Source organism: Phaseolus vulgaris, chromosome 10, assembly GCF_051622355.1.
Source record: "Phaseolus vulgaris cultivar YP4 chromosome 10, ASM5162235v1, whole genome shotgun sequence".
In the NCBI taxonomy this organism is placed as follows: Eukaryota; Viridiplantae; Streptophyta; class Magnoliopsida; order Fabales; family Fabaceae; genus Phaseolus; species Phaseolus vulgaris.
Window position 1 is genome coordinate 4,893,382 of NC_143507.1, and position 12,698 is coordinate 4,906,079.

Genomic DNA, 12,698 nt, shown 5'->3' on the forward strand with positions numbered 1-12,698 from the left:
ATTATTTCGTACTGTTCTTCTAAGTAACCGACTAACCAATCGAAAATTTCTTCAAATTATAGAAGTAAAAGGATTAAAAGCCAACAACAATGCCTTCCATGCTAAACACCGGTTATTCAATTGTTTATCTGAAATGACATACGAAGATGACTCAACCAAAAGACCATATTATAATAAGCAATACAATTTCTCCCATGTATACAGTCCCTCCCTTCCCCAACTCAACAATCTTACCGATATTTTGCCTCTGCCGCCACCTGCATTATTCCCTCCTGCAGCCTGAACAGCTTTCTTCGCCGCCTTCTCCTGCAATGCTTTTGCATCCCTGCACGCGAAGTAAACATAATGTCAGATTGCATCATCCCTCGATATTACAACCATTTTGCAGCCACAATTGGTCGCAGCATTCGGTGATAATTTTACCAACTTTCGTAATTACTGTGGGTGCATGAATATTTGCAAATTCGTCATTTTCTAGAACACGATTCCTACAACAACAAAAAAATCGTTTTTCATGTAAATTTAAACACGCAAATTTCCAATAGCATAAACAGAGAAAGCGAACAAAAGCAACCTTTCCTGCGCTGTTGAGGAGTGAAACCATCATTCTTAAGGTGCTTGGATTTTCCAGCAGCTCTTGCCTGAGCCCTTTCACGGTCTCGGTCCCTCTGGTTACCGCGTTCGCTTTAGTTAAGTCCAAACAACTGTATTCAGTGAACAAAAAACTACTAACTTCCATGACAATTCATTAAAAAGAAACGAAAACACAAAAAAACAAGACGACGGTCCATATGAAAGGATATGAGTCATGCTTTGAGAGATTGTTGAAAAACGAAAGGTGAAGGTAGAAACGAGGAAGACGAAACGCCCTGAAGAAGAAGAAAAGCAAAGTGAATTGTGAGAGAAGAAAGTGATGAATGAAGTGAGAAGATTAATATGAAGCAGAATGAGTAAAATAAAAGTGGTGTTGTTATATGCAATGGATGACTCTAGATGGACCATATAACTGCAAATAAAGAATAACAATTTGTGTTCTATTATAATCATAAACACTTCTAAACAATGTTTACATTTAATTTATATATGAATAAAAAATGAATTCAAATAGGTAAGCAGTTGAAAACTAACTGTTTTGTCTTGTTGTAACATATTCTATTTTAATTTGTTAGGATTGGCTGGACTTTTATTTATTTTTTTATTCAATCTAATAGATTGGGTTGGACCCTTTAAAACTGTTATTTATTAAAATAAACATTTTTAACAACTATATGGTAACAATAATATATTTTATATCATTTTGATAATTTAATGTAATAAAAATGTGAATATGCATGTTTGAAAGTGTATGCATTTTTTTCTAGTGTTTATAATATATAAAAATGATATTTATATCATCAAATATAAAATTATTACATAAACTGTGTTTTTGCAGTTATATTGATAAAGACAAAAAGACGAGAGATTAGGTGATCTAAAAACGAGTTGAAGTATCTTATAGGAGATATTTGGTCTTGTAAATACAATACTCATTCTTATAATCTATATTTTTACCTTTGCACTTCTATTTATAGATGTCAAGGCCAATCAATACAAGAAGCAAACAAGGAAATATTTGGATTCAAATCTAGGCGCCTAGCAAGTCTCACTTGCCATGAGTTTTCGTGTGATACATGTGCATAAATGCTTATGAAGGCCGGACATTCTTTTTAAATGACGTGTCTGTGTCGGACACACGTATCGGACATCGATATTCGTAAGACACTCGTAGGACATGTATCAGTGAGGTGTCTAATTCAAAAAATATTTGTTGGATTTCTGATAATTCTAACACTGGTTACACAATTTTAAAAAGGAGAAATACATTAATTTTTTAAAAACTCAAACTTATTGTATAATTTTTTATTATGATTATAAAAATAAGGAACAAATTCTTTTGAACCATCCATGAAAAATATCTTTCTGAAACATACTTCGTGCACATAAATCTTTATTGTCAATTTATATAATTTATAATTATATAATGTATATATTCGTGTCCTCGTGTCCTACATTTTAGAGATTACACGTATCTCTGTGTCTGTGTCGTATTAGTGTATGTGCTACATATGTGGTGTTCTAGAACCGTCTTAAGGTTCTTTTTGCACCAATGGAGCCCAATTAAAATCCTAGGTAGGTTTAGAAACCTTAACCCTAGTATACTTGAGGCCCAAATACAAGCCCAAAAATTTATGCTATTTGGCCCCCAATTTATTTACAATAAAAGAAATCATATTCTAATATCTACAACTACATCAAGGCCCCGAAATATATAAGAACTTCTCTTTTTTCAATCTCTATTGAGTTCCACTCTTCACGAATTCTCCTGACCATCGCTCTAATAATGGGTCCTCTATAAGGGGCTCTGCCATCATCCCCTCCCTCTTGAAGATGATTTGTTCTCAAATTCAAAGCGTCCATCATTTTTACTATCTACAAAAGGGATTAAGTCAGTCACATTAAAGGTAGCATGAACTTCACATTCCTCAATCAAATCTAACTGTTAAGCATTATTATCCACTCTTTTGAGGGCTTGAAAAGGACCATCTCCATGAGGGCTGAGTTTGGACTTGCTCTAGGTAAGAAATCTATCTTTTCTAAGGTGAATCCAAACCCAATCCCCGTCCTAAAAACCCTTCTCCCTCTTTGCCTTATTGTTTTGTTTCATGTATGTTTTTGTTTGTTGTTGTATTTGGTTTTTAACCCTCTCATGTGATTTCTTGACAAAATCAACTTTTGATATCCCTTCCTTATGTACAAACTCATGTGGATGAGGTATGGGTAACAATTCTAAAGAAGTGAGTGGATTAAAACAATATACTGTTAGAATATATGGCTTTAAACTAGAGGGGGGGTGAATTGTTTAAAGAGAGTTTTCACAATCTTTTAAGCCTTGAATGAAAATACTTCACGAATACCTTGATTAAGAAATCGATTTTTCAAAACACAAAGCCAAAAGAACAACATTGGGAAAACAATCGGTTGTTTATACCAGTAAACAAATATCAAAACTGAATTCTAAAGAGTTAGGGATAGAGAAAATGTACACAAATGTTTATACTGGTTCACTCTAAATCCAGAGCTACATCCAGTCTTCTCAGAAACCCTCTGAGGAAATCCACTAAGCAATCACAACTTGATCACTTACACCACAACCAAAAAAGTGACCTTGAACACCTCAAGACACACACTCTTCTTGGCCAACACACTAACACTAAGATTGTTGATCTTGATCCCCTCAAGAACACAGCCAATCTCAGCAAACACAGAAACGAAAACTTGTTTCACAGAGTACAAGGATTACACTTGTTATAGAAGATAATCTGAAATCAATACAAGCAGAATCCTATTCCACACACTTTGATCAATCACAAACTCTTAGCAATCTCAACTCTTTGAAAAACTCAAAAACTCTTTTCAAAATCTAGTAAAAGATTGTTACTCAAATCTGTTATTCTAAATTTATTCAAAGATGTTGTTTGTTATCAAATCTTTAACAAACTTTTAAATTGCATTAAAAGATTGGTCAAAACATTTAATGACTGGAGCGTAAGCAATTAAAACATTTAAAGCTCAGTCAAAGATAAAACAGTTTTTCTGTTATGATCCCAGAACAAACAATCGGTTGTTTCCTCGAATCAATCGGTTGTTTTGGTTTTAACAGCTCAACCATTTGAAAAACAGTTTTCAATCTTTTCTCAAAACATCTAAGTATAAACAATCGGTTGTTTCGACAAAACAATCGGTTGTTTTAACTTAGTTTGAAAAACATTTTACTTTCACAAAGATTGAGAATGCATATGCTTTAGATTCGATCAAGGGGTGGATTACAACACTCAAACTACTCCAAAACTAAACTAAACCAGCACAGCAACAACAAGCACAACAAAGGCTTCAACATCCTTCAAAGGGTTTGGATTCTTCAAAGCTTGAACACCACTTGGTTCAACATATACTACCTCACATGGAGAGATTTTGGTTGTTTTATGGACCACCCTATTATATGAAAATTCAAAGTGGGGAATGTGCTTATCTAAACTTGTGGTTACTCTTCAGATTCTTCATAGATGAAGGCTATCTCATCAGACGATTCTGATACTCATCAGACCATGACGAACCCCTTAGACAATCTAAGACTAGTAGATGATGACAAACTGATAGGCAACCTCAAACGCTAGACAATCTAGCACCTTTGGACGATCTAGGAAACTTAGGCTGAGATTTTATATGAACCAAATCTTCATAAATCTTCACCTTAGTTCAATACAAATCTTTTGAGTGATAAAACACTCAAATTTATCTAAGCGCAATACAAGCTTAATCATCCATCAACTAGATTAAATTCAAACAATGAAAGAACTTACTACCAACCAATATCTTCGTGATCAAATAAGATGAATTGTGATATGTTGAGACCTTTGCCACCTTCACAAATCCTTGAGTAATCTCTCCTCTCACGAAGTGCAAGTTAACATCAATGTGTTTCATTCTCTCTTGATAAACTTGGTTCTTTGACAACTATATAGCATTATTGTTGTCTATATAGCATTATTGTTGTCATAGTGAATAGTTACCATTTGGTCCTTCACCTTCAGCTCCTTGGCTAAACCCTTAAGCCATAAGGCTCTTTTTACAGTTCAATGGTTGAGAAAGACACTACCTTCTAAAGATTGGCATTCCAACTGATGGCAGTACCATAAACATTAAACACATAACAAGTGAGAGATTTTCTAGTGTCAAAACACCTAAAAAAGTTTGAGTCTACAAACCCTTCTATAGGAACATCTTCGATAGATCGTCTAAATCCACCATAAACTAAGACTATTCCAAGTGACCCTTTCAAATATCGAGTGATCCACTTTAGAGCTTGTCAATGTGCTCTCCCAAGATTAGAGATAAACTCGCTAACAACACTTATAACATAAGTTATGTCAGAGCGCGTGCAGACAATTGCATAAATTATTGAACTAACCAAATTTGCATATGGAATACCATCCAGATAATGTTGTTCTTCAATTTTCTTAGAAGACTGTTCACCACTCAACTTGTATTAGGAAACAAAAGGTGTGGGAACAAGTTTCAAGTATGTCATATCAAACTTGTAAAAAAAATTTATGAGATAGGTTTCCTATGACAAATATATACACTTCAACTCATGTCGTTTAGAGATCTCAATTCCCAATATCTTTCTGCACCTTCATTTTGAACTCGCTAAGTTCAAATTTAACCGTTCTTACCTCAGATTTACTATTGCCTTCTATCAAAATATCATTTACATACAACAACAATATAATAATAGACCGTCTGATAAAAACTTACAATTGAGCTTCATATGGGTTTCATGTGGATTCACATGGGTTAATAGTTAATGCGAGTAGGTGAGGTTAATTTATCTTATACTTTGGCTTCCTATGCAACAAAATATGAACTTACCCTACACTAACGTGAAATAAAAAAAAAAAAAGTTTTCTTTAATTTTTAAAAATAAGAGTGGGGAATGTCAAAATGTATTCTAGAATGCACTTTTAGCTGGAACACTTTTTCAGATTAAACTTTCCGGAAGGCTAGATAATCTAGAATATGTTTATGAAATTCTGTTTTCCAGAATCCTTTTTCTGCAATATGTTTTCGAATCTTGTTTTCTAAAATCTCTTTTTTAAAACGTATTATTTGTATTCTGAATCTGCTTTCTCAAGATGACATTTTGGTTTTCTAATTTTATTTTAGAATTTTTATTTTTGGAACCCAAAAATATCTATTTCAGATTTGTTTTTGGAATGTATTTTTAAATATTAGATTTTGAATTCCATAAGGAAATTTCTGGAATTTCAAAAATTGATTCGGTGCATGTCAGAACTCATTGGGTAGAAGAAGTAAAACCTTGTATCTTATGGTGGACCACACGTCGTGGAAGAAAAATCTCTTTCTGCTAGTTGGTTGAGAGCTTTTGAACTCACATATTCAGGTAGTTTCTGAAATTTGAGAGCTTCTGAAATTAGATAGTTTCTTCTTCTAGCATAGCGTGATGTTTTAATATTTATACATTTATATTTTTTTAACCTTTAATTTTTAATTTAATATGATATTTTATTTCACTTATTAAGAATTAAATTAAAAACATAGTATGATCCAATATAAATTAAAGTCGAAAAATGAATCCACGCCTATATCTGATAAATTCATAAATCAGTTGGGGAAACATAGATTTGGAAATATTAAATTAACGTCTCACCAAACTGATTGATTGGGTCGAATACGTAGCGATGATGGTCCTAACTAATTAAAGAAAGTTTTTGTGTGTTATATTTGGATGAAAGGTTCTTACATGCTTGCACACCCAACTCTAGAACACCACACACAGATAGATTTGGTTCTGAGAGATTATCGTATTAATGGCAGTGCTTGGTTTTGGAGAATTTCTTTTGGCATTTCTTCTTTTCGTCTTAATCTACTACTGGAGGCTCAACAGGCACGCTCTCATCACCAACTGGCCCGTGCTTGGCATGCTACCTGGAGTCTGGCTCAATGTGTTCATCATCTTCGATTATATAACTACGGTTTTGAAACACCATGAAGGCAATTTCATGTTTGAAGGCCCTTGGCTATCAAACATGAACATGTTCTTCACCAGCGACCCTATGAATGTGCAACACATTACAAGCACAAAGTTTGAAAACTACGGCAAGGGAGATGACTTTAGAGAGATCTTTGAAGTTCTGGGAGATGGGATTTTCAGGTCTGATTCCCAACTATGGAAGTATAATAGAGGTATTCTTCATTCAACTTTTAAGCAGGTTAGTTTTCAGTTGTTTATTCACAAAACAATCAACAACAAGATTGAGAGTTGTCTGCTTCCATTTCTCGATCATGCATGGAAACAAGGAATGGAAGTGGACCTACAAGAAGCTTTCCAAAGGTTAACCTTTGACGTCATTTGTTCCATAGTTTTAGGATTTGATCCTACTTGCCTTTTGATTGATTTTCCAGAAGTTGCATGTGAGAGAGCCTTCACTGAACATGAGGAGGCTCTTCTCTACAGACATGTCTTGCCAAGATGTTTATGGAAGCTGCTACACTGGCTTCAACTTGGAAAATAGAGGAAGACCAAAGAAAACCAGGAAATTGTTGACAAAATGTTGTATAAAGAAATCGCATCTAAGTCCAAAGTGCAAGGCCAAAGTAGCAACAATAGCACACCAGAAGAGGAGCCACGATTTAGCTTGCTAGATGTTCTTATAAGTGAAGTAGGAAAGGGAAAACTCGATGACAAGTTTCTGAGAGACACAGCAATAAATCTCCTTGCAGCAGGAAGAGATAGCATTAGTGCATGTCTCACATGGTTTTTCTGGTTGGTGGCAACACACCCATCTGTGGAATCTAAGATTCTGGAAGAGATCCGAGAAAAATTACCAGCAAGAGAAGCTAATAGGAAGGATTTAGGTGTGGAATGGCTTAGCCAGTTAACCTACCTCCATGCCGCAATAAGTGAGACATTAAGGCTTTATCCTCCAGTACCACTTGAGCACAAGTGTGCCTTAAAATCTGATATTCTTCCTAGTGGTCACTTGATTAAGTCAAATGCCAGGATAGTATATTCTCTATACAGCATGGGAAGGGCAGAGGAAATATGGGGTGAAGATTGCTTGAAATTTAGACCAGAGAGGTGGATCTCCAAGAGAGGAGGGATTATTCACATACCCTCTTACAAGTTCATTGCATTCAATGCAGGACCAAGAAGTTGTTTGGGTAAAGACATCAGCTACACCGAGATAAAGATGATCGCTGCTGCTATACTGTGGAATTATCGCATTCATTTGGTGGAAGGACGGGCTATATCCCCCAGAGTTTCCGTTATCCTTCATATGAAACATGGCCTGAAGGTGACATTGACAAAAAGAAGCATCTAAGATCAAGTAATCTCAGTTCATAATAACTGAGTTAAGTAGGTAATTTAATACTCCAAAAAACAAACCTATCTATCATATCAATTGATTATAAATGCAATATTACTTATAAGCAATACCCACGCCTATTCAAGAAATCCAATCATGTAATAATCATCTTAGACAAACAATTATCTCCATACTATGATAAAATATGTTAAAAAACACAAAGGCTGTAGCTCAGTTTGGTAGAACATTCAGAGGAGTTCATCTTGTAATCAACCTTCTACATGTAAGGTTTCTAAGGTTTATAGTAATGTTGAAATTTAATAATTTGGATTGTGTTCACACCACAACATCGCACTACCATTTGCGGTGAAATACAAGTTTACATAACTCTTCATAATGTTTGAGACTCGTGATGTCCTTCCCAAACCGAAAGACTCCCCACATTTTTTCCCTCCTATTATTTAGTACTGTTCTAAGTAACTAACTTGGGTTTCAGCTTCCCTTCTCTAACCGACTAACCATTCTAACTATCGTTTATGAAACAGCATACACACATGTAGATCTGATTTATTCTGAGGCAAAAAATCAGGAAGAAAGCAAAAGATCACTTACAACAAGCTACGGAAAATTGCATTCCAAATTATAGAGGTCAAAGGATTAAAAGCCAACAACAATGCCCTCCATGCTAAACACCAGTTATTCAATTGTTTATCTGAAATGACATACGCAGATGACTCAACCAAAAGAACATATCATAATAAGCAATACAATTTCTCCCATGTATACAGTCCCTCCCTTTTCCCAACTCAATTTTTGCCTCGGCCACCACCTGCATTATTCCCTCCTGCAGCCTGAGCAGCTTTCTTCGCCGTTTTCTCCTGCAATGCTTTTGCATCCCTGCAGACGAAGTAAACATAATGTCAGATCAAGGCTTCAAATTGCATCATCCCTCAATATTATAGTAATTTGTTCTCTACAACCATATTGCAACCACAATTGGTCGCAGCATTCGGTGATAATTTACCAACTTTCGTAATTACTGTGGGTGCATGAACATTTGCAAATATGTTTATTGACTTTGGTTGGTAATTACAGATTTAAAACACGAGGAGTGTTTACAAAACACTATTTCTCGCATCCTTTTTAAGACACACTTAATTATAAGTTTAAATTCATTTAAAACTTTATAAACGACGGGGACGATAAAAAAGATTTGGAGCCTCTGGTGATGGAAAATACCCTTAAATATTTTCTAGTTCTTAAAAATAACTAGATTTGATTTGGAGTTTAACTCATCATACATCCTCAGAGTGTTAATCATGCGATGACTTATATGATATTTTTCTACTAAAATACACTATAACCATAATTTAGTAATTTTCTAGAACACGACTCCTACAACAACAAAAAAAAATCGTTTTTCATGTAAATTTAAAGATGCAAATTGGCAATAGCATAAACAGAGAAAGCGAACAAAAACAACCTTTCCCTGCGCTGTTGAGGAGTGAATCCATCATTCTTAGGGTGCTTGGTTTTTCCACCAGCTCTTGCCTGAGCCCTTTCACGGTCTCGGTCCCTCTGGTTACCGCGTTCGCTTCAGTTAAGTCAAAACAATTCCATGAGAATCCACTAAAACGAAACGAAAACACAGAAAAACAAGACGACGCGCCATATCAAAGGATATGAGTCATGCTTTGAGAGATTGTTGAAAAACGAAAGGTGAAGGTAGAAACGCCCTGAACAAGGAGAAAAGCAAAGTGAATAGTGAGAGAAGAAAGTGATGAAGATGAAGATGAAGCAGAATGAGTAAAATAGCGTGAAAGTGGTGTTGGAATATGCAATGGAAGACTCTAGATGGACCATATAACTGCAAATCAAGAATAACAACTTGTGTTCTATTATAATCATAAATACACCTAAATAATGTTTACATTTAATTTTAAAATAAAATAAAAATGTATTCAAAGAGGTTAGCTGTAGTTGTAAGATAGGATTGGCTGGAGTTTAATTTATTTTTTATTCAATCTAATTAATTAGGGTGGACAATTTAAAGGTAACAATAATATATTTCATATTATTGGATAATTTTCATTAGAGTCATATTTTAATGGAATAATTTATCTTTTAATAAACTAAAAGTATTTTGTTTTTTTAAATAAAAGCTTCTATGTTAGGAAAATATTTTTGTTTATTTATTTAATAAAATAAATAATTAAATAAAAAATAATTAAATATTTTTTTTAAATAACTGTTACATAAAATTTTTAATATTATTTTTGTAAAATTATATATATATATATATACATTTGAAATTGTATTATTTTTTATTTTTAATTAATTTAAAAAATAAATAAAAGTATATCTTTTTTAATGTAATGAAAATGTGAATACAATGAGTGGTGAAAGTGTATGTGTTTTTCTAGTATTTATAATTGTTATAGGTTTCACATCAAATAGAGATAAGCGTAATTCATAGTATATAAGTGGGTACGAATATCATCTTACAAGTTAGTTTTATAAGGTTGAATTAGACTTAAAATTCACCTCTTAATAAGCGTACATATTTGTCCCGAGCTTGTTACACTATGTCGAAAGAAGAAAAAATAAGTGTTTTCCAATGTTTAAAGGGTGTGAAAGTCCCAGACTGCTTTGGTTGCTGAGTTTTATGGAGTTATACATGCTATGGAGGAAACTCAAAAGATGGGACTTACTAATGTTTGGCTTGAATGTGATTCTATCTTGGTTTGTGTTGCGTTTACGGCTAGGACTAATGTTTCATGGATGCTTTGTAATCGATGGAATACTTATCTTAATTTCTGTGGGACAATCAGGTTTAGTATTACTCATATTTTTCGTGAGGGGAATGCATGTGCTGATAAGTTGGCTAATTTAGGATTCATTCATAGAGAATCATTTCATTGGTATAATAGACTTCCATCTAGTCTGTTCTTAGAATTCTTTATGAATAGGTATAGTCTACCTATGTATCGTTTTTGTTAACATGTGGGTTTTGGTCTAGTCCTCCTATATTTTTTTTCTTTTTTTTAATAATATTTTTTTTTCATGTGATGACAGATGATTGTTGTTACTTGAGATGTCAGCCTAGCTGAGATGTCAAGTTGCATAGTGATGCCTAACATGAAAACTTTTATAAAAAAAAATTAAAAAAAAGGTGTGAAAGTCCCACAAAGACATTCATCAAATTTGAAGAGTCTAGTATCTATGCAAGATTTGAAGCTAATATGGTTGAAGTCTCATGATTGTCACATCTTGATGCAATAGTTGATGTTGATAGCTATTCGTGGGATCTTACCAAAAAATGTTAGACATGTCATAACCCATTTGTGCTCATTCTTCTCTTCCATTTGTTGTAAAGTCATTGATATGGTAAAGTTAGATGAACTTGATGATGAAGTTCTTGTTATCTTGTGTGAATTGGAGATGTGTTTTCCTTCGTTCTTTTTTGACATCATGGTTCATCTAGTTGTGCATCTGGTAAGGGAGGTTAGATTGTGTGGACCGGTGTACTTAAGATGGATGTATTCTATTGAACGATATATGAAAATTTTGAAAAGATATGTCAAAAAGCATTATTGTGAAGGCAAATAACCCAAGACAACTAGACAAATGGGTCTTAATGGAACATAATAGGACTTTCATGCATTGGTTTAAAGACGAGGTGTTAAAGGATTCAACGACATCATAAACCTTGACCTGGTTGGAAAATTGATTGAAATTTGATGTCATTTCTTGTACATGTTACGGAGTCAATAATTGTACATTTTACACCAAGTCTTTGGATGAAAAAAGTACATTTCAAAATTGTTGTGTCACTCTTGAGGCCGAGTCCACTTCAAAAGATGAAATCCTATACTTGGATGTAAAATTTGATGAATCAGGATTCACATTAGTTGACATTCAATAGGTTATTGGGATGAGTCATTTATCATGGTTTAACAAGCATCTCAGGTTTTCTACATCAAATATCCTACATCAGAACATTGATATGTTGTTTTACACAAGAAAAAACAAGTGAAGGCTATTAAGGATGACTTATGCCACCATCTATTGAACCACCTTAACCAACAATCACCCAACTCGCTCTAGAAGTAGATCCCATTCTATTTAATGTTCCACCTCTTCAAGCAGGAGCTTTTATTGAGTTACCACCAGTTGTTGTACCTGAGCCACCTTCAAAACAAAAACATTCCCTTAGCCAGAAAGAACCTTATCAACACCCTTTAAGACTAGCCTACCACTTCAACCAAACATCAACTTACCATCACTACCACCTTCACCATTAGACATTCAATCATTTGATGCCCAACCATCCAACCTGCACAGTGATTATCAATTTTCTACCTTTCTTGATGTTCACATAAGGGGGAGAAAAATGTATAGTTTGAAAGTTTTTTTAACTTTTTAGATAGATGCATACTTTTTGCAGTTGTGAAATTTATATGTATTTGACACAGGGAAGTTTATACATACGTGTCTTATGATATATAGTTGCTTTGATATTATATAATTTTTTATCTCTCTAATATTGATATGCTCTTTTTAATATCTATGTGCAATTATCATGATATATTTTATAGAGTAGAATATTCTCTTACATAATAGTGTTGCTCTAATACATTTGAATCTAATAAGCCTCTCTCGCTTTGATATTGCATTTTATGATATGATGAGGGATAAATCAATTGTGCTATATTTGTTGCACACTCTAATACAATCTTATGCACTATGATAATAAAATTTGAAAATTTG

At 33.8% G+C, this 12,698-nt stretch overlaps 2 protein-coding genes across 2 annotated transcripts; one reads left to right on the forward strand and one right to left on the reverse strand.

The window, feature by feature from the left end:
- Positions 1-73: 73 nt before the first annotated feature.
- On the reverse strand, positions 74-9,759 carry LOC150024166 (uncharacterized). The gene is made up of 5 exons (XM_090296263.1): positions 9,613-9,759; positions 9,412-9,517; positions 379-488; positions 235-325; positions 74-128 (listed from the first exon to the last, which is right to left on the reverse strand). Exons 1-5 carry the CDS (start codon positions 9,617-9,619, stop codon positions 125-127), a joined length of 318 nt encoding a protein of 105 aa, XP_090152389.1. The 5' UTR covers positions 9,620-9,759; the 3' UTR covers positions 74-124.
- LOC137819747 (alkane hydroxylase MAH1-like) lies at positions 6,324-7,943 on the forward strand. Its single transcript, XM_090296262.1, has one exon. It carries the CDS (start codon positions 7,170-7,172, stop codon positions 7,941-7,943), a length of 774 nt encoding a protein of 257 aa, XP_090152388.1. The 5' UTR covers positions 6,324-7,169.
- Positions 9,760-12,698: the final 2,939 nt, after the last annotated feature.